At 38.2% G+C, this 25242-nt stretch overlaps 1 protein-coding gene across 1 annotated transcript in view; it reads left to right on the top strand.

Annotated features, from left to right (window-relative positions):
* Positions 1-25242, top strand: part of LOC145996580 (uncharacterized) — a 171074-nt gene that overhangs the window by 90473 nt on the left and 55359 nt on the right. Inside the window, exon 3 of the mRNA XM_083133100.1 lies at positions 13019-13151. Coding sequence (XP_082989226.1) covers positions 13019-13151 — 133 coding nt within the window. The remainder of the gene's footprint in view (positions 1-13018; positions 13152-25242) is intronic.

The raw sequence follows: 25242 nt of genomic DNA on the forward strand, positions 1-25242 counted from the left end.
TCATTAAGGTTGAAGATTGATTGCGACGCTTTCACAAGGTCCACAAAGACATCTCCGCCGCAACGACAGAGGCCGGGAACTTTATTAGACATGGAGCCTGCGAGAGAAGAAAGGCAGGAACAGCGCGGCGTTCTTCAGACGAGGAATCGGGCTGTGACTCAGAAATTGCACTTTCGACCTACGCTTCGTGCATCTCTGTTCGCATGTGCATAAACTGAGAACGGAAAGTTCGTTCGTGAGAAGTTTTCTCCATCTGTTCCTTGTTTGGGAGGGTATTTTTATAAAACACTGCTTTGCAGCATACCCTTACCCAGAGGGGGGGCCAAGGGAGTCATGTCCCCTCTAACCATGAAATATTTGAATGTGAACCTATGAAATCAGCAAAAGCGACATTGGCGATGTTTCAGATTTTGCAAGAATTTCGATTTTCTCCTTGCATAAATTAATGGGTTGTTTGTGGGGACAGGTAGCCTCCAGAAGTCTGCAGTCGGCAATATTTGGTATTTTTTCTTTTATAATCCTTGATACAAAGCTACCAGACGTCCTTATATAGTCGGGACAGTCCATAATTGTTTCTCCATATCCCGACATCTTTCGAACTGTAGTCATGATGCAAAGGTCTCCCGGTGTTTTTGGTTAACTCACATTCAGACATTTTGCTAATACGTATATATAATTTAATTTATAAATATATTATTTTCTAATCACGGCGCTGTTCAATGGTGCTGCTAAGAGAAAATTAAAGGAAATTTGAAACATTGTTGAGGAGTAAAGTACTATTGGAATACTTCTCAGAATTGGAGGCAAACAATAACCACTAAGCTGCTCGTAGTGTGACTGTCTTTGCTGTTGTGATATTCGGATAAGGGGTCTATCAGCGAGTTGATTTTTTTTCCGTTACGTGGACCATAATATTGCAACTCTATAATTGTATGTCTAGCTGTAATATAACCATACCGTTCGTAGCCACATCTTAAACTCCAACACCATTTCCAATCTTCTCTTTGTTCCACATTTTCGAGTCTGCTCCACCCCTCTTCAAAAACTATGGGCACGGGTCTGCTTTGTATATACATAGTCGCTTTTCTGCCACTTTTGGCTAATCACGACGATGAGGATGAGTGATGATATGATGAAATTGATGAAGGGACACTCACAAAGTACGTCCATGTCCATGACGGGATTCAAACAATTAAGGTAGGGGGCCCAAATACCGTTCCCTAGTCGAACCTGGAGACCGTATCAAATTACGTAAGAGCTCCAAAATATTATATTACCTTCGTCAACTATCTCTTTACTTGGAAATCAAGCCAAAGTGCCTGTATACTCAATTGTTAGTACCAAAAAAAATTATGTCAAAAGTACTCACATATCGCAAGAGCAAACAAAGGCGTGCTTAATTTCGTCCCCCTAAACAAGATCGAAAAAAAGAAGGTAATAATTACTTGCCAAGGTATTCATACTACTGACAAAAGTTCATTACAAAAGTAAACATAATAAGTCGAATGTAGGGAACTGAAAACATACATTTAGAACAACTCAGAAACAATATCATGCTTAGTTGAAAATACAATGAACTTAAGTTATTATTTGTTTGTAAGATGATCCTTTAGTCTTCCAAGCAAGTATCACAAATAAATTGCACACGGTTATTTGAGCCGGAGCATGTTTCGTGGAAACATATGTAACATTTTGTGCAGTGGATCTATGTTTCGCCATGTCTACCTGCAAAATATGCTTTCCCCACAGAAGGGACATTCAGCATCATTATCGTCAATGTTGTCCTCAGTTGAGTCGTCATATTGAATGTCGTCACTGTCGCTGGTCGTTTCTGCTTTGGTTTTACTGGAGGATGGTTTGACACCCTTTTGTTTGGAACCCTTCGGCAGCCCAAGTTATTTTCTTTGGCGGAGCCCTTTTCTTTGCACAGGCCTCTGCAATTTTTCTTTTTTGGGGAGAGCCCACTGTCTCCGGGGCGCCATCTGCAAAGAAGATACGACACGTAAGAGTTCCCCTGGACGAAATTAGGAATAACCCTCAAACTAATATGGTGCTTCCTAGCTCTTCAAAAAAGTGACCTTGTCGGAACACAACGCACAACGTGCCTACGCCAAATGGTATGCAGCGAATATAAAACCTACGCTCACTCACCTGTTCACGACCGCGGAGGAGGACTGTTAGTAACTATTACAATCTAATAAACAGCCATTTTTCTAAATTAATTCTTAATCTTATTGTTAATATTGTATTTTTGGGAGAATTTTCAACTCGATTTACGGAATTAGTAAATATTCAGCACACCTATTTTTTCATTATCTTCATACATTTCATACAGTTATTTTTGACCTCTCACATAAAACTCTAATTTTTGGAATTTTAAAAACTGTGGATGTGGAACCATTTATTCCTTGGATTTAGTGGTACAATATGAAAAATATAATCTGGTTCCTGTATTCTACACTGAGTTTTCTCGATCATATGCAGTTTTTACTCTGCCTATTCTGTTCGAATACTAACTAACTGAACTTTATTTCTGTTGTTAGCAATGAGAATAGCAAGTTTTCTGCTTTTTTGTAACTTGAAATAAGTGATTTCAGATTTGATCCTCCCCCCTTCCCGATGTTTCGATGAAGGCAGTGTTTCCACATGAAGGGAAATTTCGCTTTTGCAGGAAAATTTGAAGATATTAGACTCAATATTTATTTTTGGCTGCTACTTCTTATTTCCACTCCTTTGAGTACATGCCTAATGTCTATTTATAACAAGGACAAACAAGGTTAATTCATTTTTATTGCAAGTATCACTTATTATGTATGAAATTAAATGGAAAACTATGCAGAATTTGGAATTATTAATACATGTACAAACATTAGTTTCATGGCTTTTAAATAACATCATTGTTTCAAACCTATTACTTTTTGTTGTAAAAGTGGGATTTTATGTGTGGTGTCCACTTAATATAGTTTCATTACCATAAGAAAACTAAATTAAGTCTAATTTCGTTCTAATTGTCACATTGATTGTTTCTATAACTTTAGCTCTGAAACATCCTACTTCATTCCTGATAGTTTGAAGAATCTATTTATGATCATTTTCATAGCCTTACATAATCCTACATGTGCATGATGTCGCACCCGTCACAGGCAAAAAATGTTTATAAGAAAAGTATGTAGTAATATTTTTAGAAACTAAAAGAATCCAAATGTCGAGTCAAGTTTGATTTGTGAAAAAATAATGAATTTGTTTCAGTAAACCCATATATTTCACAGAGTTTTCTGAAGGACTGAGGATGGTCATAAAGTCATGTCTCAGAAGTGTCATACCCGTCACAACTACAAAAAATGTATTATTTGTAGCCAGGGTTGGATTAAGACGAAATTGAAACGGATGCTTGAAATCTTCGGTGAACAATAAACACAACGACGTTATAGTTACGTCACAGCGCAAAGAATAATGGTAACTGTATAATAAGTAGGCGTCCGAAATTGGGGCTCCAAATTTCATTCCAAGATTTATTTGCAGGTTAATATAGCAAAAGAAAACTGTTCAGCTTTCGGAAAATTCTCGTCTGTTTTTCATCTGGGCCTATTTCAGGAATGGGCTTAATGCTGCAGCATCAATAGCACCCACCTTAATCCGCCCCTGTCTGTGGCTGAAAATTGAGATCGGGGAGGAATAATCTGAAATTAAATAACTCTCATCAAGGGAAATGAAATTACATGAATGATAGAGTTACATATTTGAAGGTGCTAAGAAAATAATTTTAATATGAATGTAAATTTGTCTGAATGTCACACCCGTCAGAATTGAATTGCCCATATTCGGTTAATAGCGCAGACGACGATAAATGATGAACTTATGTGATAAAGTTTTTCAACATTTTTCATACGTAGGAACATGGCCAACAAAAGTATTACTTCTACTACTACCATAATACTTATTATTATTATATGATTTATTTAGATGAAGGGAAATATTTGGCAAGAAGGGAAATTACACCCTCAGATTGTGACAACACTGCATGACGGTCCAGTTGAGCACCTCTCACTGGCGCTCTGTCAGCGAGGTTTCTGGTAATTATCAGTTCGTTTACTCCTTAGTAAGGTCATGTGCATCGAGGAATCCGGCGACTGCGTGCAGAAACTGGTAATTTGCTGATCACGTGACTCGGTGGATGCTGGCAAAGCCCCACCCCCGATCACCTGAAGTGTATCCCCTGCTGATCGATGGCGTTCCGTGACTTCTTCCGGGGGGTTCAAAAAGTTTCAGGCGGGTTGACTCACGATACGGTTTTAGAAATCCTCCTGGATGTATCTGCAACCTGCACGTGGTTCCTGTGAGGTCCTTGTGCTGACCGAGCACGTTAAGTGGTCGTCTTTCGATCTCGCCACCGAAGTTCCCGGGTTCAAATCCCGGTGTGGGCATGTACAATTTTTGGGAATGTCCCTGCATCAGTTTCATCATATCATCGCTCATACTCATCTTCGCGATTAGCCAAAAGTGGCAGAAAACTATAAAATAAATCAAATGAACCATTGAGGGATGTAAGGTGTGACCTTTTGAAAAGGCAACCAAGTTCTCATTGCTTCCACCATGTACTTTACGTCACTAATTGCAGTCTTGTAGACCAACGAGGCTCTGGCGCCCGAGCTTAGAGCCAGTATAATCATCTGTGGGACTTGTGTGTGTTTGTCAGTCTCCCTTCATCCATTTCATCTTATCACAATTCATCCTCATCTTCGCGATTAGCCAAAAGTGGCTGGAAAGGCACGCCAAATGATACAAATACATACATAGCCACCCTTACACGAAGTGTTTCACTTTGGAGTGGGGCAGAAAGGAAAATTCCGTCCTCAAGTGGTATGCGCTGAGTTTGAGTTCTGAGTTTTTGTTTTGAAGTTCACTTTATGCACATATAGGCTAATCGGAACTGTACTTACAATTTAAACTGAGATCCAAACCACGGGCTATCGAACCTGGTACCCTTTCACTACAAGGTGACGACGACACCAACACGCCATCAGAGGGAAATGTGTTTACCTGTCTTCGTAAGAAACAGGTGTTTTAAGGGAAAAAGAGGAGAAGAAATATGAAAGAAGCTACAGGGAATGGGAGAAAGGAGAGAACTGAAGAACCCAGACACAGAGAATGAAAGAAGAGAAATAGAGAAAAAGGAAATAGAAATAAAGAAGGGATAAATGGAAATATAAAGAGAGAGAGAAAGAAAGAAGGCGGAAAGAAAAATAAGAGGAAATATACAAGATAGAGAGATAACGAGACGAGGAAAAGAAAAAAGAGGAATAAAAGACGAGACAAAGAGAGAAAGAGAAAGAATGGAGAAGAAAATGAGAGAGAAATTTGTAGGAAAACATGGAAAAGTGTAAGTAGATAGGAGTAAGAACAAACAAAGCCCGAAAACTAGAAAGAAGATGCAAGAAAGGAGTAAAGAAAAGAAAAGTTACATACAAAGACAGAAGGGAAGAATAAATAAACAAGTCTCCTTATCCTAGGGTACCACGTGGCCTTCCCTTTTACCATATTAAAATAATCGATGAGTCAACACTTAGCCTATTTACACCAGGGACAACTCTTACGAGTAACGAAATATAGGATAGGTTTAGAGAATTAAAACAATATCTAAATTAAAACTCGTTTATTTAGTTCGAATATTTAAAAATAATGTGTCAGAACCCCTCTCTTGATATGACGACCAACACTTTAGCAATAACTAATCTTTGTCAGAAAATTATTTTTGTTTACTATCACGAAGTTTGCGAAGGTTTACTCTGTATCAAGAACGATGCAAACACATCCGAATAAGCTACTTCCTGTGTACTCCGCAGTTCCATTATGGGACACAGGAGGTATGTAGATAGAGCTCCACACATTCTCGACCTCTGAGCAGCTTATGTAACAGCATTGCCCAGGTACACATTGATGAGTGACTGAGTGAACCCCAGAGCTGCTAGAAGCTGATATTGCGTGTGAGCACACATCACACGCATGGACAAGGCACAGACTAACACAAAACCCTTGTGGGTTCAGGCGCCAGACCCTCGTTAGCATGCAAGAATGCACTACAAGGATGAGAAGTTGACATTTGTGTTCTTTGAAAAAGGTTATCAATTACATGCAGTGTGCTGCTTCAGCCGAGCTCTGTGGCTCAGTGGTTATCACAGCTCGCCACGACGCCAGGGAGATCCAGAGTTCGAATTCCGACCTGGGTGTTCTTTGTCCCTTCATCAATTTCATCATATTATCACTAATCTCATCTTCGCGATTAGGCACAAATGGCAGACAAGTGAAGGAAAACAAACCAAATTAACCAATGAATCAACCATTTGCTACTTCAACAAGTGGGCAATTTGCAACTCAATCTCGTCTCTTGTTATCTTGCTTGGTCAGCTTCCCAACGGAGGAGGCTGAATGGACCCTAAAGAGAACCTAGCACCTTGATAGTTGTTCCAAAAAGGAAATGGAGCCACAAAACCGTAAATTAGGGGTGATACTCCGCAGTTGAAACCGGTCCAAAAATAGCTTCTGCATTTAAACCAAACAATAAAATCCGGAACATAGGCACCTCATAAAATTTTATGAGATTTTGAAGCTTCATGTCACTTGATCTTTCCATCTACATGTGCGCATGATAATTCATGGCGTGTCTTTTTGACCTAGTTTCCAGAAAGTTTCAAACTTGAAGGAAAATGAAACCATCACTTTTAATGCAGACTATTCTAAAAATTACCTCAAGCCATTACTTATAATTGCTAATTACTAACAGGATCAACATAATCGCGAAAGGTAATGAGGCTCAACAGCCGAAAAATCCTTCAGCGATCCTCGGCGGTTAAATTAGCCACAAGAAAGCTGCCAGACGCCGATAAAGTGTTTGTTCTTCTTCTTCGGTCACGCGACCACAAGAAACCTGCACGCAATGCATTCTGGTAACGATCTTCTTGGCCCTTCCCTCCCATAAAGGAGTCTTCCGTTGCGAGATGGGCATTTTTTCTAAATATGGACTCGCCGCGATGTGTTTTTGTTTGGTTACGTTACACCTCTTCCCCTCTTTTTTCCTGTAGGTCGTGATAAATGTATCGTATTACGCGCTTGGGCGCGTGCCTTGTCGGCGGAACGGAAGAGCTGAAGAATGGATTGCGTCATTCTTGAAGGATGTTGTGCTCGAAGCTCTGTGTACAATAGAGAATTGAATATGGAGGAGCCCTTATGTGCTGTATCTGCACATGGCCTTCTGGGATGGACACTTTTATGTTAATGTTGCTCGTATGCACTTTCTAGTATATTGTAATTAGTTTGCCTTCACTTCTCTCATCTTCCTTGACTTAGTTGTTAAATTTAGACAGATTGTACGATATTGCTTGCACCCATCACACAGAAAAAGTGTATTTATAAATCTATTTGATGCACCAGAAATGCAGGATATGTCATGTAGGGTGCTAAGAGGGTGCGGAATGAAATTTAGGGGGTTCGATGTTGAGAATAAAGAAAACAATAACACCTTTTATCAACCATATCAAGGGGTCCCGGGTTCGAAACCAGGTGGAGGCACATAGTGGTTCGGATTCCACTTTAAACTATAGGTCCAGTCCCGATTAGCTTTTCTGTGCATAAACTAATTCAAGCAACCAATCATTTAAAACCCCAAACAGGCCACTTGAAGAAACAATTCTTAACAACAATGTTGACGAAGGAAAGACAACTGCGATGATCTTTATAGAGATATCCGCCAGAACAAGGAAGTAAATGCGTCTTCTCTTTCACGGCAGGATCAATGCTTGCCTGTTGTATTTAGTAACAGAGATCTCAGTTCAATACCTAACATTCGATGCTCGACATGACGTGATATGACATAATATGACACTGTAAGAATTACTGTTTTCGGTCGAACGTAGCTTTAAACAAAAGAGGTGCTGAAGAAAGTGAGGAAGAAAATCGAGGGGTGCGCCAGCACCCTTTCGCACCCACCTGTAGCCGCACCTGATTGATGCAATAAATACTTTAAGTATTACTGTTAAAGAAAATGTCTATTGTTGGTATGCATTTATTCAATACCTACATACAGTGCCTTTTTGATCTTTGCCAAGAATCAAGTTTTGGGTTTAATGCATTTTGTATATCATTTGTAAAAGTAACGCCACAGTGAATCATATGATGCAAGTGAGTTCTTTCTGTGTCGAACTGCACTTTAATGCATCAGCTGATGCTCCTTCCTGCATCTTTCTCGAGGATGCACTTAATCATTCGGTCTGACTTATAGATTTATGCATCTTTTTTCAACTGTTGCATCTACCTTCCTGCGTGACTGCAAAATACACACTGTTAAAACGATTTCGTCAAAACTAAATTTATTTTGAATACATCAAGCAGTCAGAAGAAAGAAAAACATTCAGTCACAGAGTTCTTTCACGAGCAATGTCTGTATCCTTCCGCTATTATTACTACCGTACTGTCGCTCCGTGTAAAAAAATAGTCCCCATTTATTTCGACATTGGTTGCATGACAAACGGGGAGTTTAAAAGATTGGAAGAGTTTACGTGCTTTGCTCGTATACGTACACTTTACAGATATATGAGCCATACTGAAAGCAGAGAATGCCAAAACAGTATTTCACGGTATAATCGTCGCACCCTGCTTTTCAGTACAAAAATTGGTTTATAACATTTCATCGCGTAATCATCACATCTGCATGTCAGATAACGAAAGCAGAAATAACGGCGCAGAATCTTCGGACACAGAAGATTCAATTTGTCATCCATACTTCACAACACTAGCAATTTTTTCCAAATGTAATATTTCTATTATAATGCACAAATCAATGACAATTAGTTTTCTCGGACCGGAATAATATTCGTTATTTAGTTTTAAGTGTCACGAAAAAATGATTTGGGTCGATTTGGATGGTTCAATTTTAACATAACTCACAAGTAGTGCGTGCATTATCTTCTTGAACTAGACAGTTTACTTAACAGTTTACTTAGTAATAAATTATTTTCAAGTAACGGTAATAGAGGCTTCATATAATAGTCGCACCCCACATTTTTTGCAAAAAAAAAACAAACATAAAATTTGCCAATTTTGACTCATTTTTAATACTCTTCCCCATATGCATACTACATACGACATAATGTACATTTATGGACCTATAGTTTAAAGTGGGATGCACCTCCACTGGGTATGGAACCTGGAACTCCCTTGATTACAAGGCGACGACGTTACCACAACGTGCGAGGCATCCAAAACAGTTTACACTCACAGAAACTGCACCAAGTAACATGACGGACAGACAGGCAGAAAGCCAAGATTTTCTGCAATGTCACGTGTTATCGATCAAGGTGGCGGTGTGTCAGAGAGCGTGGCACCAACTGCAAATGCTTCCTTTCCCACGGCCGTTTCGGTCCTTCCAATGTTTTCTTTTCGCTCTCATCCTGTCATGGGAATTCCATCGCCCCTTGCCGGCAACCACCGCCCCCTACTTACCAAGAACCTATTCTACTATTCTAACATACGAGAATTTGTTTGTGTCTTTGTTTGTTTCTTTCATTTGGCTTTCTAAGTTCACTTTGTGCACAGATAGGCTAATCGGAACTGTTCCTAAGGTTTTAAATGCGATCGGAACCACTGTGTGCCTCTACCGGGTATCGAACCCGGGACCAACAGAGGCGGAAACAAAGCTTAGAGCGTCACTTGAGAAGGGCATACACTTAAATGGTTTCCTTCACTGCCAAAGGGGGGATTTATTGGGCGTCTTAACACCCATCCCCTTTTGGCCCAGTATTCCTAAAACATAAACGTAAAGTATTAAGAGATGGCAATATTAGGGCTGGCTACTAAAATAATATATGGAACCTCCCTTTCGAATATCCTGTGTACGCCACTGTTCCCAGTACGAGGTAGGGTCAACTGAAAACTAGGGTTGAGCCGATACCGAAAGAAACAAACTCTGGTAAATTGATGCTTATAATTGGACTGGAATACTTAGTCACTAAACAATATTTTGAACAAATTTTAATTGTTATAATTTCCAAGCAGCGGTATCGGTGAGAATCGGCAAGAGCAGAGCTAGAAAAATCTTCATCAGAGCTAGGCGCCAGCTCCGAAATTCAGGCGCCAGGAAACCACATACTGGCAATTGTTCATACTGTAAGAAGTTGAGCATCACCATATTCAAAACATTGCTAAATCATGTGAGAAAGCAGATAATTAGAGGTTGGGGGATTAAGAGTAAGGAGTAGTCACTGATTCTATGAAATGTTCACAACGTTGATAAAAATATCATAACACCATTAAGCCTTGTTTCCATGATATGAAAAGCTCAATATGCTCACCAAGGCAGAAATTTATTTTATTTTAAAACAAACTAAACGTAACGTTTCAACCTTTTAGCAAGGTCTTTTGTACTGGGTACAGAGTCTGAAGAAGACCTTGCTAGAAGATTGAAACGTTACGTATAGTGTTGCCCACTTTGGCCTGTCTCGTCTCGTGGAAATGCTGTGAAATGCTGTCTCGTCTCGAAAATATTCGTTTGTCTCGGGACACATGATCAATCTCGAATTTTAAAAGTCTGTCCCGTCCCGCAACACTAGTTACGTATAGTTTATTTTTTAAAATAAAATAAATTTCTACCTTAGTCAGCATATTGAGTTTTCAAAAAAATAATTTGCTAACTTACGCTGTACTCCAATTTGAACTTTGAATCTTCAAAATTTCGTACATGCAAACTTAAGAGAATGGCAATATTACAGCAAAAGATCACAGTCGCCAGGCTGAAATTTTTAGTCGCCATGGCGATCTGGCGACTGGGATTTCTCGAGCCCTGGGCAAGAGGATCAGTATTGGTATGGGCATCGATTCAAAGTGGTATCGGCTCGGCACTAATGAAAACCTTCATTTTATATATTATATTTCTACATGTACGGTTGCACAAGTTTGCTGCATTTTAACACAGACTCATTGCTAATCTACATATATTTACAAGTGCGAGTTAATACCTCTGGACTTCAAGAAGAAGAATCTTCGGGATGTACATGAGCCGCAGCGAATGTCTTTCCGCCCATCCGTCCACGAACTGAGGCCATTGTCAAACTTCCTTCTCCATCCATTTGTAAGCTTGCTGGTGAGGGGAGCATGCATCGAGTTATTGAATTTTCATTTACCAGAAAATGTTTATAAGTTTTAGGCTTCCAGAGGGCAAGAAACCACTGCTATTCACTGGTGCAAGTGTGTGGAGGAGGTGCCATCTTTAAAATGACGAAAATGTCACTTTGAAGCTCACTTGATCAGTGTTGAAATCTTGAGTTGGTACTCGTGAGCTGTATGCAGTCTACCGTATATTTTCCTCGGTCTTTTAAGATTTCCATTGAATTCTCCTTGACACGCACCTTCTGCCTTTAGGGCTTTATGTTAGTCGGTTACAACCCTTTTATCGGACTTCTCAAAGGCTTCTAAGGGTTAGTAGGACCAAGCACTTGCGAGGTCTGTGGTGTAGGATATATTTTTAATTATCACCTATGTAGGTTTGAAATGAAAGATCCTTAAGATCTTTTACTCGAAGATTTATTTATACTTCCGATGTTATACAAACACTTTTTCAAACAGACAATTCACCCGATACAACTTGTAGGCCTAAACCTATTAGTTGTACCGAAGTTTATAACCCTGGTCTTTTTAATGATGCAGGAGAACGCCTTATTCAGAGTTGGGTTTGTGGAATATCTGCCAAATGGAGCACAAGTACACCAGCCAATCCGAAGATTGAAGCAAGATATTACCCAACGTCCCCTAAACCATCAGCCTTTCGGCAACCAGGAGAATGTCCCGTAGGCTTACAAAAGTCTAGCTCTTTTATATCATAATTTTGTTTACAATTTACCATGGTTACTACATAGTTGTTTTATATTTCCATAGTTTCAGCATTTTTCCTGATTTAAGTTAAACAATTCATTACCTATTGTAACATTAACAATAACATTTTTATGGAAAGAAATCTAACAATCTTTAGAGAAAAGATTCAACACTAATTCTTAACAACATAGATTTTTATAACATAGACTGAATAGTTTAGTGCTTAAAAGACACCTGTTGACAGGGGCGACACATCCTTCGTAAATAGAGTTAATGGTGTTAGTAATGAAAGGTCGAAGTCGTTATCTGGCACTAAAGGCAAACTACGTATCTGAGGACATATTTTAAAACTGTGTGTAATAAAAGAAATACTCTAAAAGTGCAAGCACGCAAATGTAATGTCTGAGAAGTCCCCGTACCCCTTCTTGCATGTATGCTGTTGTGTCCGTGTTGGAAATTGGCCGGTATTCGGTTGCTTAGGAATCGTTTCGTTTTCGTGGTTGGCATCCCTGCTGTGAAGGTCACATGGCACGCCCGCTTAAATTCGTATGTCCGTTGTTGCCCTATGGGTGATGCGAGCGGATATAGTTACGGTGCTGAGGGACGACTAGTGACGTGTGTGTGAGTGCACGAACGACAACGGGTGGGGCAAACGATGTACTGTAACGTAATGTAAAGTTCGCAAGTATAAAATAATGTAAATAAATAGATACATACGTGTTAATAAATAAGTATGTCACATACATTTATGGATAATATGTGCTATGTAATATCGTAGTATGAGAATCTGAGGAACCCAACTCCAAACATGCGATTTTCGGTTTTGTTATACGTATCTCCTCTGAAGAGCTATATTTGGAGTAAGATCGACATAACTGAACTTCTAATCCTTAGCAGTGAGATGGAGTCACGTTTCTCCAATTTACTGATTATTTTTAAAAGTCAGAAATATTACTAAGAATGCATTACTTCTCTCTCCTGTATATTTGATAAATTGGAGTTAAGTTAATGTTCTGGGACTTTTCGCACACCCTGTACAGTGTTCATCTATGCGGTAGCTCCGGCACCAATAAATATCATCTGTATAGTGAGTAGTCAGGAAAACACATTTCCTTGTTTCCGCTAACGCATGACTTCTCTGTCTCTTCATCTCTTGCAGGTCTCCCGCGAGCGGAAGGTGAGCGCTGCACCCAGGCGGAGTACCAGCGGTGCGCGGAGATGGCGGAGCCTCTGCTCAACGACCCCCGATTCATCTTCCCCGACACCCAGCAGGACATCCAGCTGGTCTGCAGGTACGTTCGCTACAGGATCCCTTAGGCTACTACAGCCATACTAACGAAAAACCCAAATTTCCAAGCACAACCGTATCACTAATATCGATTTGAATTAAGATTTTGGCTGCGTCAGCATTTAGGTCATTTGCACACATCGCGAAATGTGAGGACAGTGGCGTACGCAAGGGGGGTTTACGGGATTTAAACCCCCCTTGAGCTTGTGAAATGTTATGAAAAATGCTGTGAAAAAAATGGCCAATTTATCACAGTCTAGAATCTGGGACAATACTATCACTATTACTACTACTACTACTACTAATAATAAAAATAATAATAATTTGAATTATTATTTCCATGCAGCACGGAGAAAAGCACAGCATTCCAAACACACGCGTCTTTCAGAGTGAATGCCTATTAAAATTGTATTCAAAGACAAAAATGATAATGGGGACTCACTTAAAAAGAAGTTTCGCATTTACACATTTTGATTTTTTAAAGTTCTTAACAGATTTTTATTTGAAAATTCTGATTTTCTCAAAATTTTGGTATGGGCTGTAACCCCATCAGCCACCCCTCTACGTACGCCAGTATTTAATGAACATGTATTTTTTGTGTTAACCATGAGAATTAACTAAAGAAAGTTCTTGGTTCGTTGTATACGGCTAATGTCTAGACAAAGGCTAGGCGGACAAGAACACAGTCACCATTCCCTCCTTCCCATTTTTTACCTCAGCACGTTTGAATGTCTCTCTTTAAAATGTCTCACCTTGTTGACTACACAATTATGCAAACGACAATAACCTTAACTATTGTAAAATGTTTTATTGGTAAGAACAGAGAGACAATCCAGATGTGAATTATCGGGGACATTTATGCGGGGAAGAAGTCGGAAAAATTCCAACCAAGTTCGGGAATCGAACCCGGATCTCCCACGTGGTTGTCAGACGCTCTACCTACCAGACCACCGCAGCTCCTTGGATGAGTTCCATACTTTGATTATTTCAATTTATTGTAATATATTTTCTTGTTTTTATGGATTTTCTTCACACTTAAAATGTCTCATCTCGTTGACCAGACAATTATCGTAACAAAGAAACAAAAAGATGCTCCCAGAATTTGATAAAAATCGAATGACTAGAAAGTGATATTGTTCTATTGCTTTCGTAAATACTATATTTATGTAGATCTCTACTACTTAATAGTAGTATTATTAGTAGTAATTCAGCTAATCAATTAATTATAAGTATTAATAATTAATTGTGATTATTATTATTTAATTAAAGTATAATAAAACAATGGTAATGTGAATTTAGATAAAGTTTTAGAAATAACACCCCTCCCCCTCCTTGATAAAATTCTGCGTACGCTACTGTGTGAGGGCAACACTTGACAATGAAATCTACGAAGTGCTCACGAATTATTAAAACTTATCTTATGAAAAAGAACTCCTTTTAAGATTAAAAGCAATACAAGTCTATGAGGACTAAAATATTCTAAAAGCCGAAGTCGATAGGGGCACTCTCTACACGCAAGGCACAACCTTCAACAGGGTGTGCTCCGTGGTGGAGTGGGTATCACAGCGTGCTACAATGGCAGGGAACCCTTGGTTCGAATCCTGGCCTGGGCATGAGCCAGGGTACCTTCATCATTTCATCACTAATCCCCATCGTCGCGATTAACCAGAAAAGCGACGTAAAATAACCTAATTCAATAAGTCAACCAATCCAGAGAGTGTGGAATAAGACGGCAGAACGCCGCTAGCTTAAGAAAACGTCCTACGAGGAAGAGATTGACTTTTCAGCGTCTTTCACTGTCTCACTCCAATAGAGGATTTGAATAGCAATTGCAACCGCACCAGAGATTATTTCTAAAGACCACTCATCAAACGGTCGAGTCACACGAAAGTACCTTCACAGTTTCTCCAATGAAGCGCGCAAGACCTCAGCCGTGGTGCTCCACCACCCGCCGAACAGTGCCGTTGTGCTGGTCGCATACGTTGCAGGATAATACAGAAAATCTGATCGACCATAACCACCTCTCATTAGCAGGGCGTGGTCAAAACATTGGAGATTTCCACTCCAATGGCCGTTCAATCCACTTCAACAACTCACTATAGTTAAGAGACTTCCATTACGCTACAATTCCGTAGATACATGTTTGTTAACCTCCGAAAATGGAGTCCAGACAGGAATTTGAAATTGCAGAAGAATCTAAAATGCCAGAAACGTAAGAAAAGAAATGTTTTTTTTAAAATATATTTTTTAATCGACTCAATAAAATGTGTCAAATATTTTACAAACTAACTTCCACATTAACTAGGTAATTTTGAATTCTTAAACTATAATTAGTACCTCCTGATGTGTATAATAAAATTTCGTTCTACGAATGAAATTGTTATTATTAAATAATGGATTAAATGATAGTAATTTTCAACTTGTTCTTTGAGAGCACTCTTTTACAGACATTTTGCAACCAAATCAGCAAGAATAAGTGTCTGCAAAGATTAACAGAAAAATACACGAAAAATAAACCAGTCATATGAACTACACACAGAAAACTAAATGCGTGCAAGTGCCATCATAAATTATGATGCAAGTGAGTATTTCATTCTATGTCGAACTGTGCTTGAATTCAACAATTGATGAGTTTTTATGCAACTTCCTGCATCTTTCTCGATGCCATTTGGTCTGAAATGCAGACTTTATGATTTTTTTTTGTTTTCAAGTGATGAAGTTACTTTTATGTGCATAATGATACCATGAAAAGTATAATTGCTAGAACATGCCTTAAATTTTTGATTCAAGTACAAAAATGCATTCCAACATGTCTCTAGATTCATGTTAAAACTTCATTTTCTCTTGATGCTTTCAAATAGATCGGGTCAGAAGATTCGCTCAACAATGAAGAAAAAGGCCCACCAATTGATGCGTTTGAAGTTTATAAATTAAATATGATGGCTGCATTTTCCTTTCCGTGCTTAAGTTTATTGCAGTTTCTGAAGGTTGGAAGGTAAAACTCTCGGCAAGGGGATTAATTTGAGGCCTAACTTTGGGTGAGGAGGCCAGTAGTGGGTTTTATGCTACGGACAGGACGAGAAAGTACGAACCTCTCTCCAGCAGCTTTGGCCATACTTAAAACTTGGTCAACATGCCCATTTGAGTTTTTTTGCTCAAGTGTAGAGCTCTTATAATTTAAGATTTTTGTAAAAATGCCCTCGGGAATTTTTCAGAAAGTACGAACCCCTCCTCAAGCAGATTTGCTACACTTAAAACTTGCTCAACATGTTTATTTGTTTAAGTGTAGTACCTGCCTAAGCCAAGAATTTTATAATTTGGAAAATATCAAACTCCTCCTCAAGCAGATTTACAAAAATTGCATTAGTTTGTCTATAAACTTGTATCCATACCTACCTATACATATTTACTTCAGGTTTAAGTTCAATTGGATACTGTTCAATTTGCTTATCCAATATTAAAACAATGCAATATGCAGAGCCTACCTCTAGAATTGGTCCGTTTTTGCATGTTTCCCCTCTGTGGCAATGTGCGCAATTCCCGAGACGGTAGTATTGATTTTTTTCCTCAGCGCCAGTATTTACAGAAATTCCCGATTATTGCATCAGCCAGTTATGTGAGAGTGACTGAGGGGAACAGACGTGTTGATACAGTGCTTCTTATACTTACAGGCCTGTTTGGTTTAATTGAACAATATAAAATCTGTTATTTGTTGTAATCCAGTCATATTTAGAGTCAAGCTTATATTTGTCCCAGCCTGTTATACATAACAAGGTTATTGCCATTCTATAGATGCATGTTCGTGCAGGCATTTGGGTCAGTGTGAATGATTTTCCACTTGTAAGCTATTGGCTTTACAACCTGTCATAAGATTAATATTATTAATATTAATCCATAGAGATTAGATTTGAATCCCAGGAAATTTTATATAAATACCAAAACCAAAAATATTAAGTGTATATATACATATATACATATACACATACAAATCACAGTGCTGAACCCAACTGATATTTTTTATTCAGTATAAAGTTTTGAATTGAAACCCAGGAAATTGTATATAATAAACAACAGCAAAAATGCCGAATCAAAAATATTGTAATCAGTGCAATAAAAATATATCCAGCTCTAATTGGGCCAAGCATCAAAAAATTTGTAATCCAGACAAATACAAAACTCCCACAAAAATTTGCCCCAAATGCAATAGAAAATATAACATGGAATATTTCACATATAAACATAAAGATACTTGTTCTGCACAACCATCTACATCTGGTCTGAAAAGAAGGCACGAAGCACCTCTTAATGCCAGAGCAGCAAAGCAGCCACGCCATGAACCTATCCGTAGCAGTTTTAACGGCCAATTAAGGGATCACCGGTTTGTATCAGAGCCAAGATGTGGCATTGAGAATTTCTTGAACAGTGTAAATTCTGATCTGCAGGCAATTCTTAATGCACAAAATGGCTCTTATAAACTGTCCCTCAAATTGTTTGTACAATATAAGAAGCCAAACGGCACAAAATTTACACAGCCCCACATAACAGAAACTGTACCTGTATATTCAAATGCAAATTCAGACACAATAATAAGCAGCTTGATAAATCAACTGAACATCAAACACTCTGAATTTGCGGCAAAAGAATCAGGATGGAGCCTATGCGGTTCATCACACAAGTTATATGTTAATATTTCTGAATTCAGCCCATTACAAGGATCTACTTATGTACCATTGCCTGCTAATATCAAAAACAAAAGAGCCGTGGTCAATATAAAAAATGCCGACCAGAAATGCTTTTTGTGGTGTATATTAGCTGCTTTGTATCCAGTTTCAAGCCATCCTGAGAGAATAACTTATTACAAACAGCATGAACATGATTTTGACGATGTAATGGAGGGTTTGGAATATCCAATGTCAGTTCAGAATATTGATAAATTTGAAAAAAAGGCCAGGCATATCAATGGCAAACAATTATCTATTAATGTATTTATTTGTTCCACTGGTAATTGTCCGATAGCACCTCTCAGAATCAGTACAATTGATGATGAATCTGCTATTCCAATTGATCTGCTCTTAATTGAAGGGGATTGCACATACCATTACACTCTGATACATAATCTTGAAGCTTTAGTGAGAACACAACTAGACAAAACTCATACAATATTCAAGTTGTGCAGAAGATGTTTGACTGTATTTGATGGTCAAAAAATGGTAAATAGGATTCCTGAAAAAAATGCAGAAATTGCAAAAAACAAGTTAATTGAGCATCTGAAATACTGTGGCAACCATAAACCTGTTCATATGGTGATGCCCAATCCAAGTGAAAATTGCAAATTCAAAAAGTATGAAGCCTCGTTGGAACACCCAGCATATATTGTCTGTGATTTCGAATCGAACCTCAAACCTATTGCATTCTGTAGCCCAGATCCAGAAGAATCATCAAGTACACCATACCAGCAACATGAACCTTCCAGCTTTTGTTATGTGGTTGTACAGGATGGTGTAGCTAGTAAAGAATATTCATACATGGGAGAAGATGCCATCAAAATATTTGCACATAGAATAGAAAATGTGTGCCGTGACATAGCATCTAACATCTTATTAAAATCAAAGCCTATGTTGCCTTTAACAGAGGAACAGATTGAAGATTTCAACAATGCAGAAAAATGCCCGGTATGTGATTCTGAATTTTCAGATACAAATATTAAGGTTCATCACCATTCTCATACAGATGGTCGATATAAACAGGCCCTGTGTAATAGCTGTAATATTAAGATCAAGAGACCAAGATTTATCCCCATATTTTGCCATGGAGCATCCAATTATGATTTCCATCATCTGATCAGGTACGAGGGGTTTGAGAAGCAGAATTTAAATATTTTAGCTGAAAATGATGAGAAATATATATCTATTAGCAAGATAATTAAAGTTGATGGTGTTCCTATTCACATAAGATTTCTTGATTCTTACAGATTTTTACCTGCTAGCCTGGCTACACTGGCCTCTCAATTATCTGATGATGACTTGAAAATCACACGTGCCTCGTTTCCAAATCAGGACCTGAAATTAATTAGGCGGAAGGGTGTATATCCATATGACTATGTTACAGATTTTTCTAAATTTGATGAGTGTTCTCTGCCACCACAAGAAGCATTTTACAGCAAAATCAGAGGATCTGGAATCACTGATGAAGATTATCACCATGCCAAATTGATGTGGAAGAGTTTAAAATGCAAGACATTTCGTGATTATCACATGGCTTATTTGAAACTTGATGTGACCATCTCAGCTGATGTAATACAGACATTCAGAAAATCTTCCATGCAAAATTATGGACTGGACCCAGCATATTTTTACAGTGCCCCGGGTCTAGCATGGGCCGCAACGTTTTTGAACACCAAAATGCAATTGGATCTGATCTACGATCAAGATATGTATCTGTTTATGGAGAAATGTATAAGAGGAGGGATGGTGCAATGTTCCCAGAGATATGCCAGAGCAAATAACAAGTATATGCCTGATTATGATCCAGCACGGCCATCAAATTATATACTGTATGTAGATGCCAACAGCCTCTATGGTCATGCCATGATGCATAAATTGCCATATGCAGGGCTTGAGTGGGTTGAAGATTTCAATATTGAAGATCTTAAGAATTTTGATGACAGTGACAGTGGCCTCTTCATAGAGGCTGATCTGATATTTCCAGATCATTTGCACAACAAATTTTCTGATCTGCCCCCAATTCCCGAGGTTCAGTGCTCACCTGGTTCTAAACAGAAGAAGCTCATGATGACCCTGGAGCCAAAACAGGGTTGTGTCTTATATTACAAAAACCTCCAGTTCCTGATGAAACATGGTGTTCAAGTAACCAAAGTTGGCAAAGTCTTGAGGTTCAGGCACTCAGAATGGTTGAAACCATACATTGATACAAACACGGAGCTTCGAACATCTGCAAAGAGCCAATTTGATAAGAGCTTGTTTAAATTGATGGTGAATTCAGTGTATGGCAAAACTATTGAAAATGTCAGGAAACATACCGATGTTAAAATAATTACTGACCCCAGCCTGAGCAAAAAATTGGTTGCAAAGCCCAACTTCAATTACAGAAGAATTTATGATGAGTACATGGCACTTTTCAACATGATGAAAACAAAGATCAAGTTTGATAAACCTATTTATGTAGGGGCTGTGATATTGGAATTGTCCAAATTACATATGTTAATATTGTATTATGATGTGCTGAAACCTTTTTATGGTGATCGTGTAAAATTATTGTACATGGACACGGATAGTTTTATTCTTGTTATTCAAACAGAAGATGTTTATCAAGATATGTCACAGCCTGAATTGCTTCAATACTTTGATACCAGTGAACATACAAGAATTCAACCCCACAACAAAAAGGTGCCTGGCAAGTTAAAAGATGAGACACTTGGTGATGTTATTGTGGCATTTGCTGGGTTAAGAGCCAAGATGTACAGTTTTGAAACATGTAGTGGTGCTGTTGCCAAAAAGGCCAAGGGCATTGGCAGAGTAACTGTTGAAAAAGAGCTTGTATTTGAAGATTACAAAAATTGCATCAAATCACAGAGTTCAATCAGAACATCAGAAAATAGAATTCAGAGTGAGAATCACTTGTTGACTTCAAATATTGTAACAAAAGTGGCTCTGGACCCACATGATGACAAGAGATGTATTTTGTCATGTAACATACATACTTTACCTTGGGGGCATTGTGATTTGAAAAGTGGGAAACAATGCCCAATTACAGAGCATGATTTGAAATAAATAAACATGCCTATGAACTTATTTGGGTTCAAAAAACAGGCTATTATGGACCTGCCGACACCACAACCCTCTCCTGATATGCTGTCTAAACTGAGTGGCTTGTTAATTATTCATCTGAACAGCATACTTACAGATCTTGATGATGAAACAGGTAAAACATTGTACATATTTAACAATAATTTAAATCATTACCAATTACCTGTAGGTGGGCAATTGCAATTTATTACAACCCCTGAGGGTGATGTCAAGATTTCAGTAGGGAGAAATATTTATAGAATTAAGCACTCAAACATGATTTCTGGCACTGTATATACTGTTTCTGCTGGTGACTGCTTATATATTGAGGTCCCTGGATCATATGACAAGCTTATACCCTTTTTTATAGAATTAAGAATCAGATATTCAATAATAAATAACCATTAAAAGAAAATGCCTAATGATATATTTGGCCATACAAGACATGAAGATCACAGTGATGAGATTCTGATGCTTGATGTCAGAGTCAAGAAATTAAGAAGTGATTTACAAGCTTTACAAACCACACTCAATGCCAGTCTTCAACTAGAAATTACAAATTTACAATCACAATGCATGGACCCTCTTCTTAAAATTGATTCTGAACTCAAAGTGCTGCTTCAGAAATATACTGATCTGGCCACATTGGATAATTTTCAAAGTTTAGAAGAAGCTGTAGCAGCTCTTCAAGCCAAATTTAAGACCCAGGCCACCAATTCCGAGCAATTGAAACAGCAATTGGAAGAGCAGATAAATAATGTCCAGACACAGCTCCAAACTATTGTCAAAAGCATAAAATCACAGGAAGATTTTGATCTAGTCATTTCCACTCTAAAAGAACAGATTCAGTCACTCCAAATACCTAATCTGGATCCTCTGCACAATGCCATAGCCGAGGTTAAAGAAAAAATTGAGACACTTGAAAATTTTATGAACAATTTGCCATCTTCCGATGCTTTGAATGCAATAACTCGGAGTGTAGCAAACATTAAGCTGCAACTTGAAACATATGAAGATTTTGGAAAAATTCAAAGTACCATAACCCATCTTGAAGGTACAATAGCAGCAGTGCAAAGTGATTTGGCAAATGTACAAGAAACTCGCCTGCCTGGGATTGTAGATACTCTTGTTAGTGTCCAGCACCAAATCACAAAGCTTGAAAACCTCAACACTGAATCTGAGCTATCTCATTTTCATCACTTGATCGATGATATCCAAACAAAACTTGAAATTTTACAACAATCCACACCCTCTCAGGCAGATATAGTCCTGCTCCAAAATGCTATGCAAAATGTGGCTGATGCTTCTGAATTAAACAATGTAAAATTGGCACTTGAATTTTTGCAGAATACAGTATCAAATCTTCCCACATCACAGGAACTTAAAAATATTAAGAGAGCTGTGAATAGGATATTGAAATCAGAAGATATCAAGAATATCCAAGCAGAGATCAAACAACTCACTCAGACAGTGGCCACTCTACCAACCAATCAACATATTAATGAACTGCATGCCCTGTTTGAGGATATCAGAAGACAGGTCCATGATCTTACAACCCAAAATTCAAAATTGGCAGTTGTTGAAAATTTACAGCAAATTGTAGCTAATATCAAGCAGCAGCTAGGGACCATGGAATCCAATAAAGCAAATGCTCTGTCTGTTTTTGCCACCCAGCTTCAAGAAATTGTGCAACAATACAAGAAACTTGTTGTGGACGTAAAAATTAAGCCAGGCCACGATGATGTTGTTAGGACCATCAATGAGCATCTTGAATCTGTAACAAGCAGATTGCTCACAGCAGAAAAGGAAATAACTGGCATAATCGAGAATCCAAAACATACAGTAATTCTTGAATTGTACAGCATTCCCAACAAAGAATATGATTCACCATTTACACCAGGTGGTAAAATATATATGCTGTCCCCTGTACAATTTTATTACCAGTTTTTTGTTGGGGGCACATTGAGACCAATCAAGATCAAATATTGGCATCAGCCACAGGCACACCACTACCTTACCTTATCAATAACAAATGCTGATAACAAAGTAAAAATCACCAGTGTAGAGTTAGAGGATTTTACAGACCCCAATACATTAGAAACAGCCTATACTGAAGATGATGGCACTTTGGAATTTAAAATACAAATAGGGGACAAATTATATTTAGAAAATCCTGTAGTATCAGCTGCTGAACACCCCATAGTTGCAATATTCTTGTTTTCATATTATGTCTAGACAAATTATTGTTGATGAATTACACAGACAAGCCAGACATAATTATAAGAGACTCCCAGTAGTCACAAAGGGCATAGATGATTTATGGCAAAGCGACTTGATTGAAATGGCAAGTGGGCAGTTGAAAAACTTAGACAAAATCAACAAGGGCTACAAGTATCTACTCACTGTCATAGACACATTTTCAAAATTTGCCTGGGCTATGCCACTCAAATCCAAGACTGGAAAATGTGTTACAGAAGCCTTCAGGACAATCATCAATCATTCAGGAAGATCACCGCGCTATTTGCAAACAGATAATGGCAAAGAATTTTATAATTCAGTGTTTCAACAATTTATTAAAAGCCAGGCAATAAAACATTACTCGAGTTACAGTGATCTCAAAGCCTCAATTGTAGAGAGATTCAACAGAACCTTAAAAAATCTTATGTATAAACAATTTACACTCCAAGGTAATTATAAATGGCTTACAATCCTACCAGAACTTCTACAAAAATATAACAACTCGGTTCATTCCACAATCAACATGAAACCCTCTGAAGTAACTTCATCTGATGAGCAAAAATTGATCAGGACTGTTTATTATCCTAGATACCAGCCAACAACAAGAAGGGCCAAATACAGGGTGGGCGATCAAGTAAGAATCAGCAAATATAAGCACTTATTCAAAAGAGGCTTTACTAGAAACTGGAGTACTGAATTATTTACAGTGGTTCAAGTTAAACCCGGGACCCTTAACACATATATAATAAAAGATCACCGAGGAGAAATTCTCAAAGGCAGGTTCTATGAACAAGAGCTCAGCAAAACTAAACAGCCCGACACATATCTCATAGAAAAAATCATCCGCAGAAAAGGCAACAAGTTATTTGTCAAATGGCTGGGTCATCCGGAAAACAGCTGGATCGATGCAGACAAAGTGATAATATGAGCACCTGGGATGTTATAAAAAGGCTGCCAGAACCTGAACAGCAGATTAAGATAAATGGAGTGCTGCTGCCTGATAATATTAGGTGTCTTATTGTTGGGCCATCTGCTTGTGGTAAAACTACACTAATGGTTGATAATTTTTTATTGGCACCCAACTGGTTAGACTGGAAAAACAGGCACTTGTATATCTTCTCTAAGAGCTTGGAACAATTAAAATATCAGCAGCTGATGAAGCTATATGATGGATTGGATATTGCCACTTTTGAACCAGATGTTAAGCCACTTCATGAATGTCTCGATAATTCTGTTGTTGTGTTTGATGACATTATACTGGATAATCAAAACAAGGTTAGAAATTTCTTTACACAGGGCCGGCACAAAAACATTGACTGCTTCTACCTGGCACAGACTTTTTCTAAAATTCCGAAGCAACTGATCCGAGACAACAGCAATTTTATATGTGTGTTTCATCAAGACCATACCAACCTCAAACACATACATGATGAATATGTAGGTGGGGACTTGAGCTACAATGATTTTTCCAAGTTTTGCAGCAAGTGCTGGAGCCAGGACAGTTATGGGTTTGTTACAATTGATATGACAAGAACACCTAATACTGGCAAATACAGAAATAAAATCAACGATTTTCTAGACGTTGAGACATAAATAAACAACCATGAAACGACCAGTCATTGATGATCTTAAGTTAAGAGATTATCTTGTAAAAAGATTTAAGGGATGGAAATCAGAGAACCGTGGAATTTATGAAAAACACAAACAAACAGAACAGCCTGTCATTGATGCTATTAATAATTTAGGTAAGAATATCAAAACTGTTACAGAGCAGAATCAAGATTTGATCACAGAGCTTGTGCCTGTAGCTGCAAGGAACATTTTAGATTATCCATTCACCCCACTTTCCAGTATTCATACACCTAGTCCTGTTGCTCCTAGAAGAATTGAAGCTACTCTGGATCCTATTGAATTGGGTCTTCTTGCTCAAAAATATTTAACCACACCTAAAGACAACAAAGATGAGGTTTTTGGCTTATATGCCGACACAGAGCTTGATGGCAGCATTATTCATAGAATTGGCAATTTCAGAGTAACTTTTATGGGGGATGA

The sequence above is a fragment of the Lepisma saccharinum genome, chromosome 12 (genome assembly GCF_977018435.1).
Source record: "Lepisma saccharinum chromosome 12, izLepSacc3.1, whole genome shotgun sequence".
Classification (NCBI taxonomy): Eukaryota; Metazoa; Arthropoda; class Insecta; order Zygentoma; family Lepismatidae; genus Lepisma; species Lepisma saccharinum.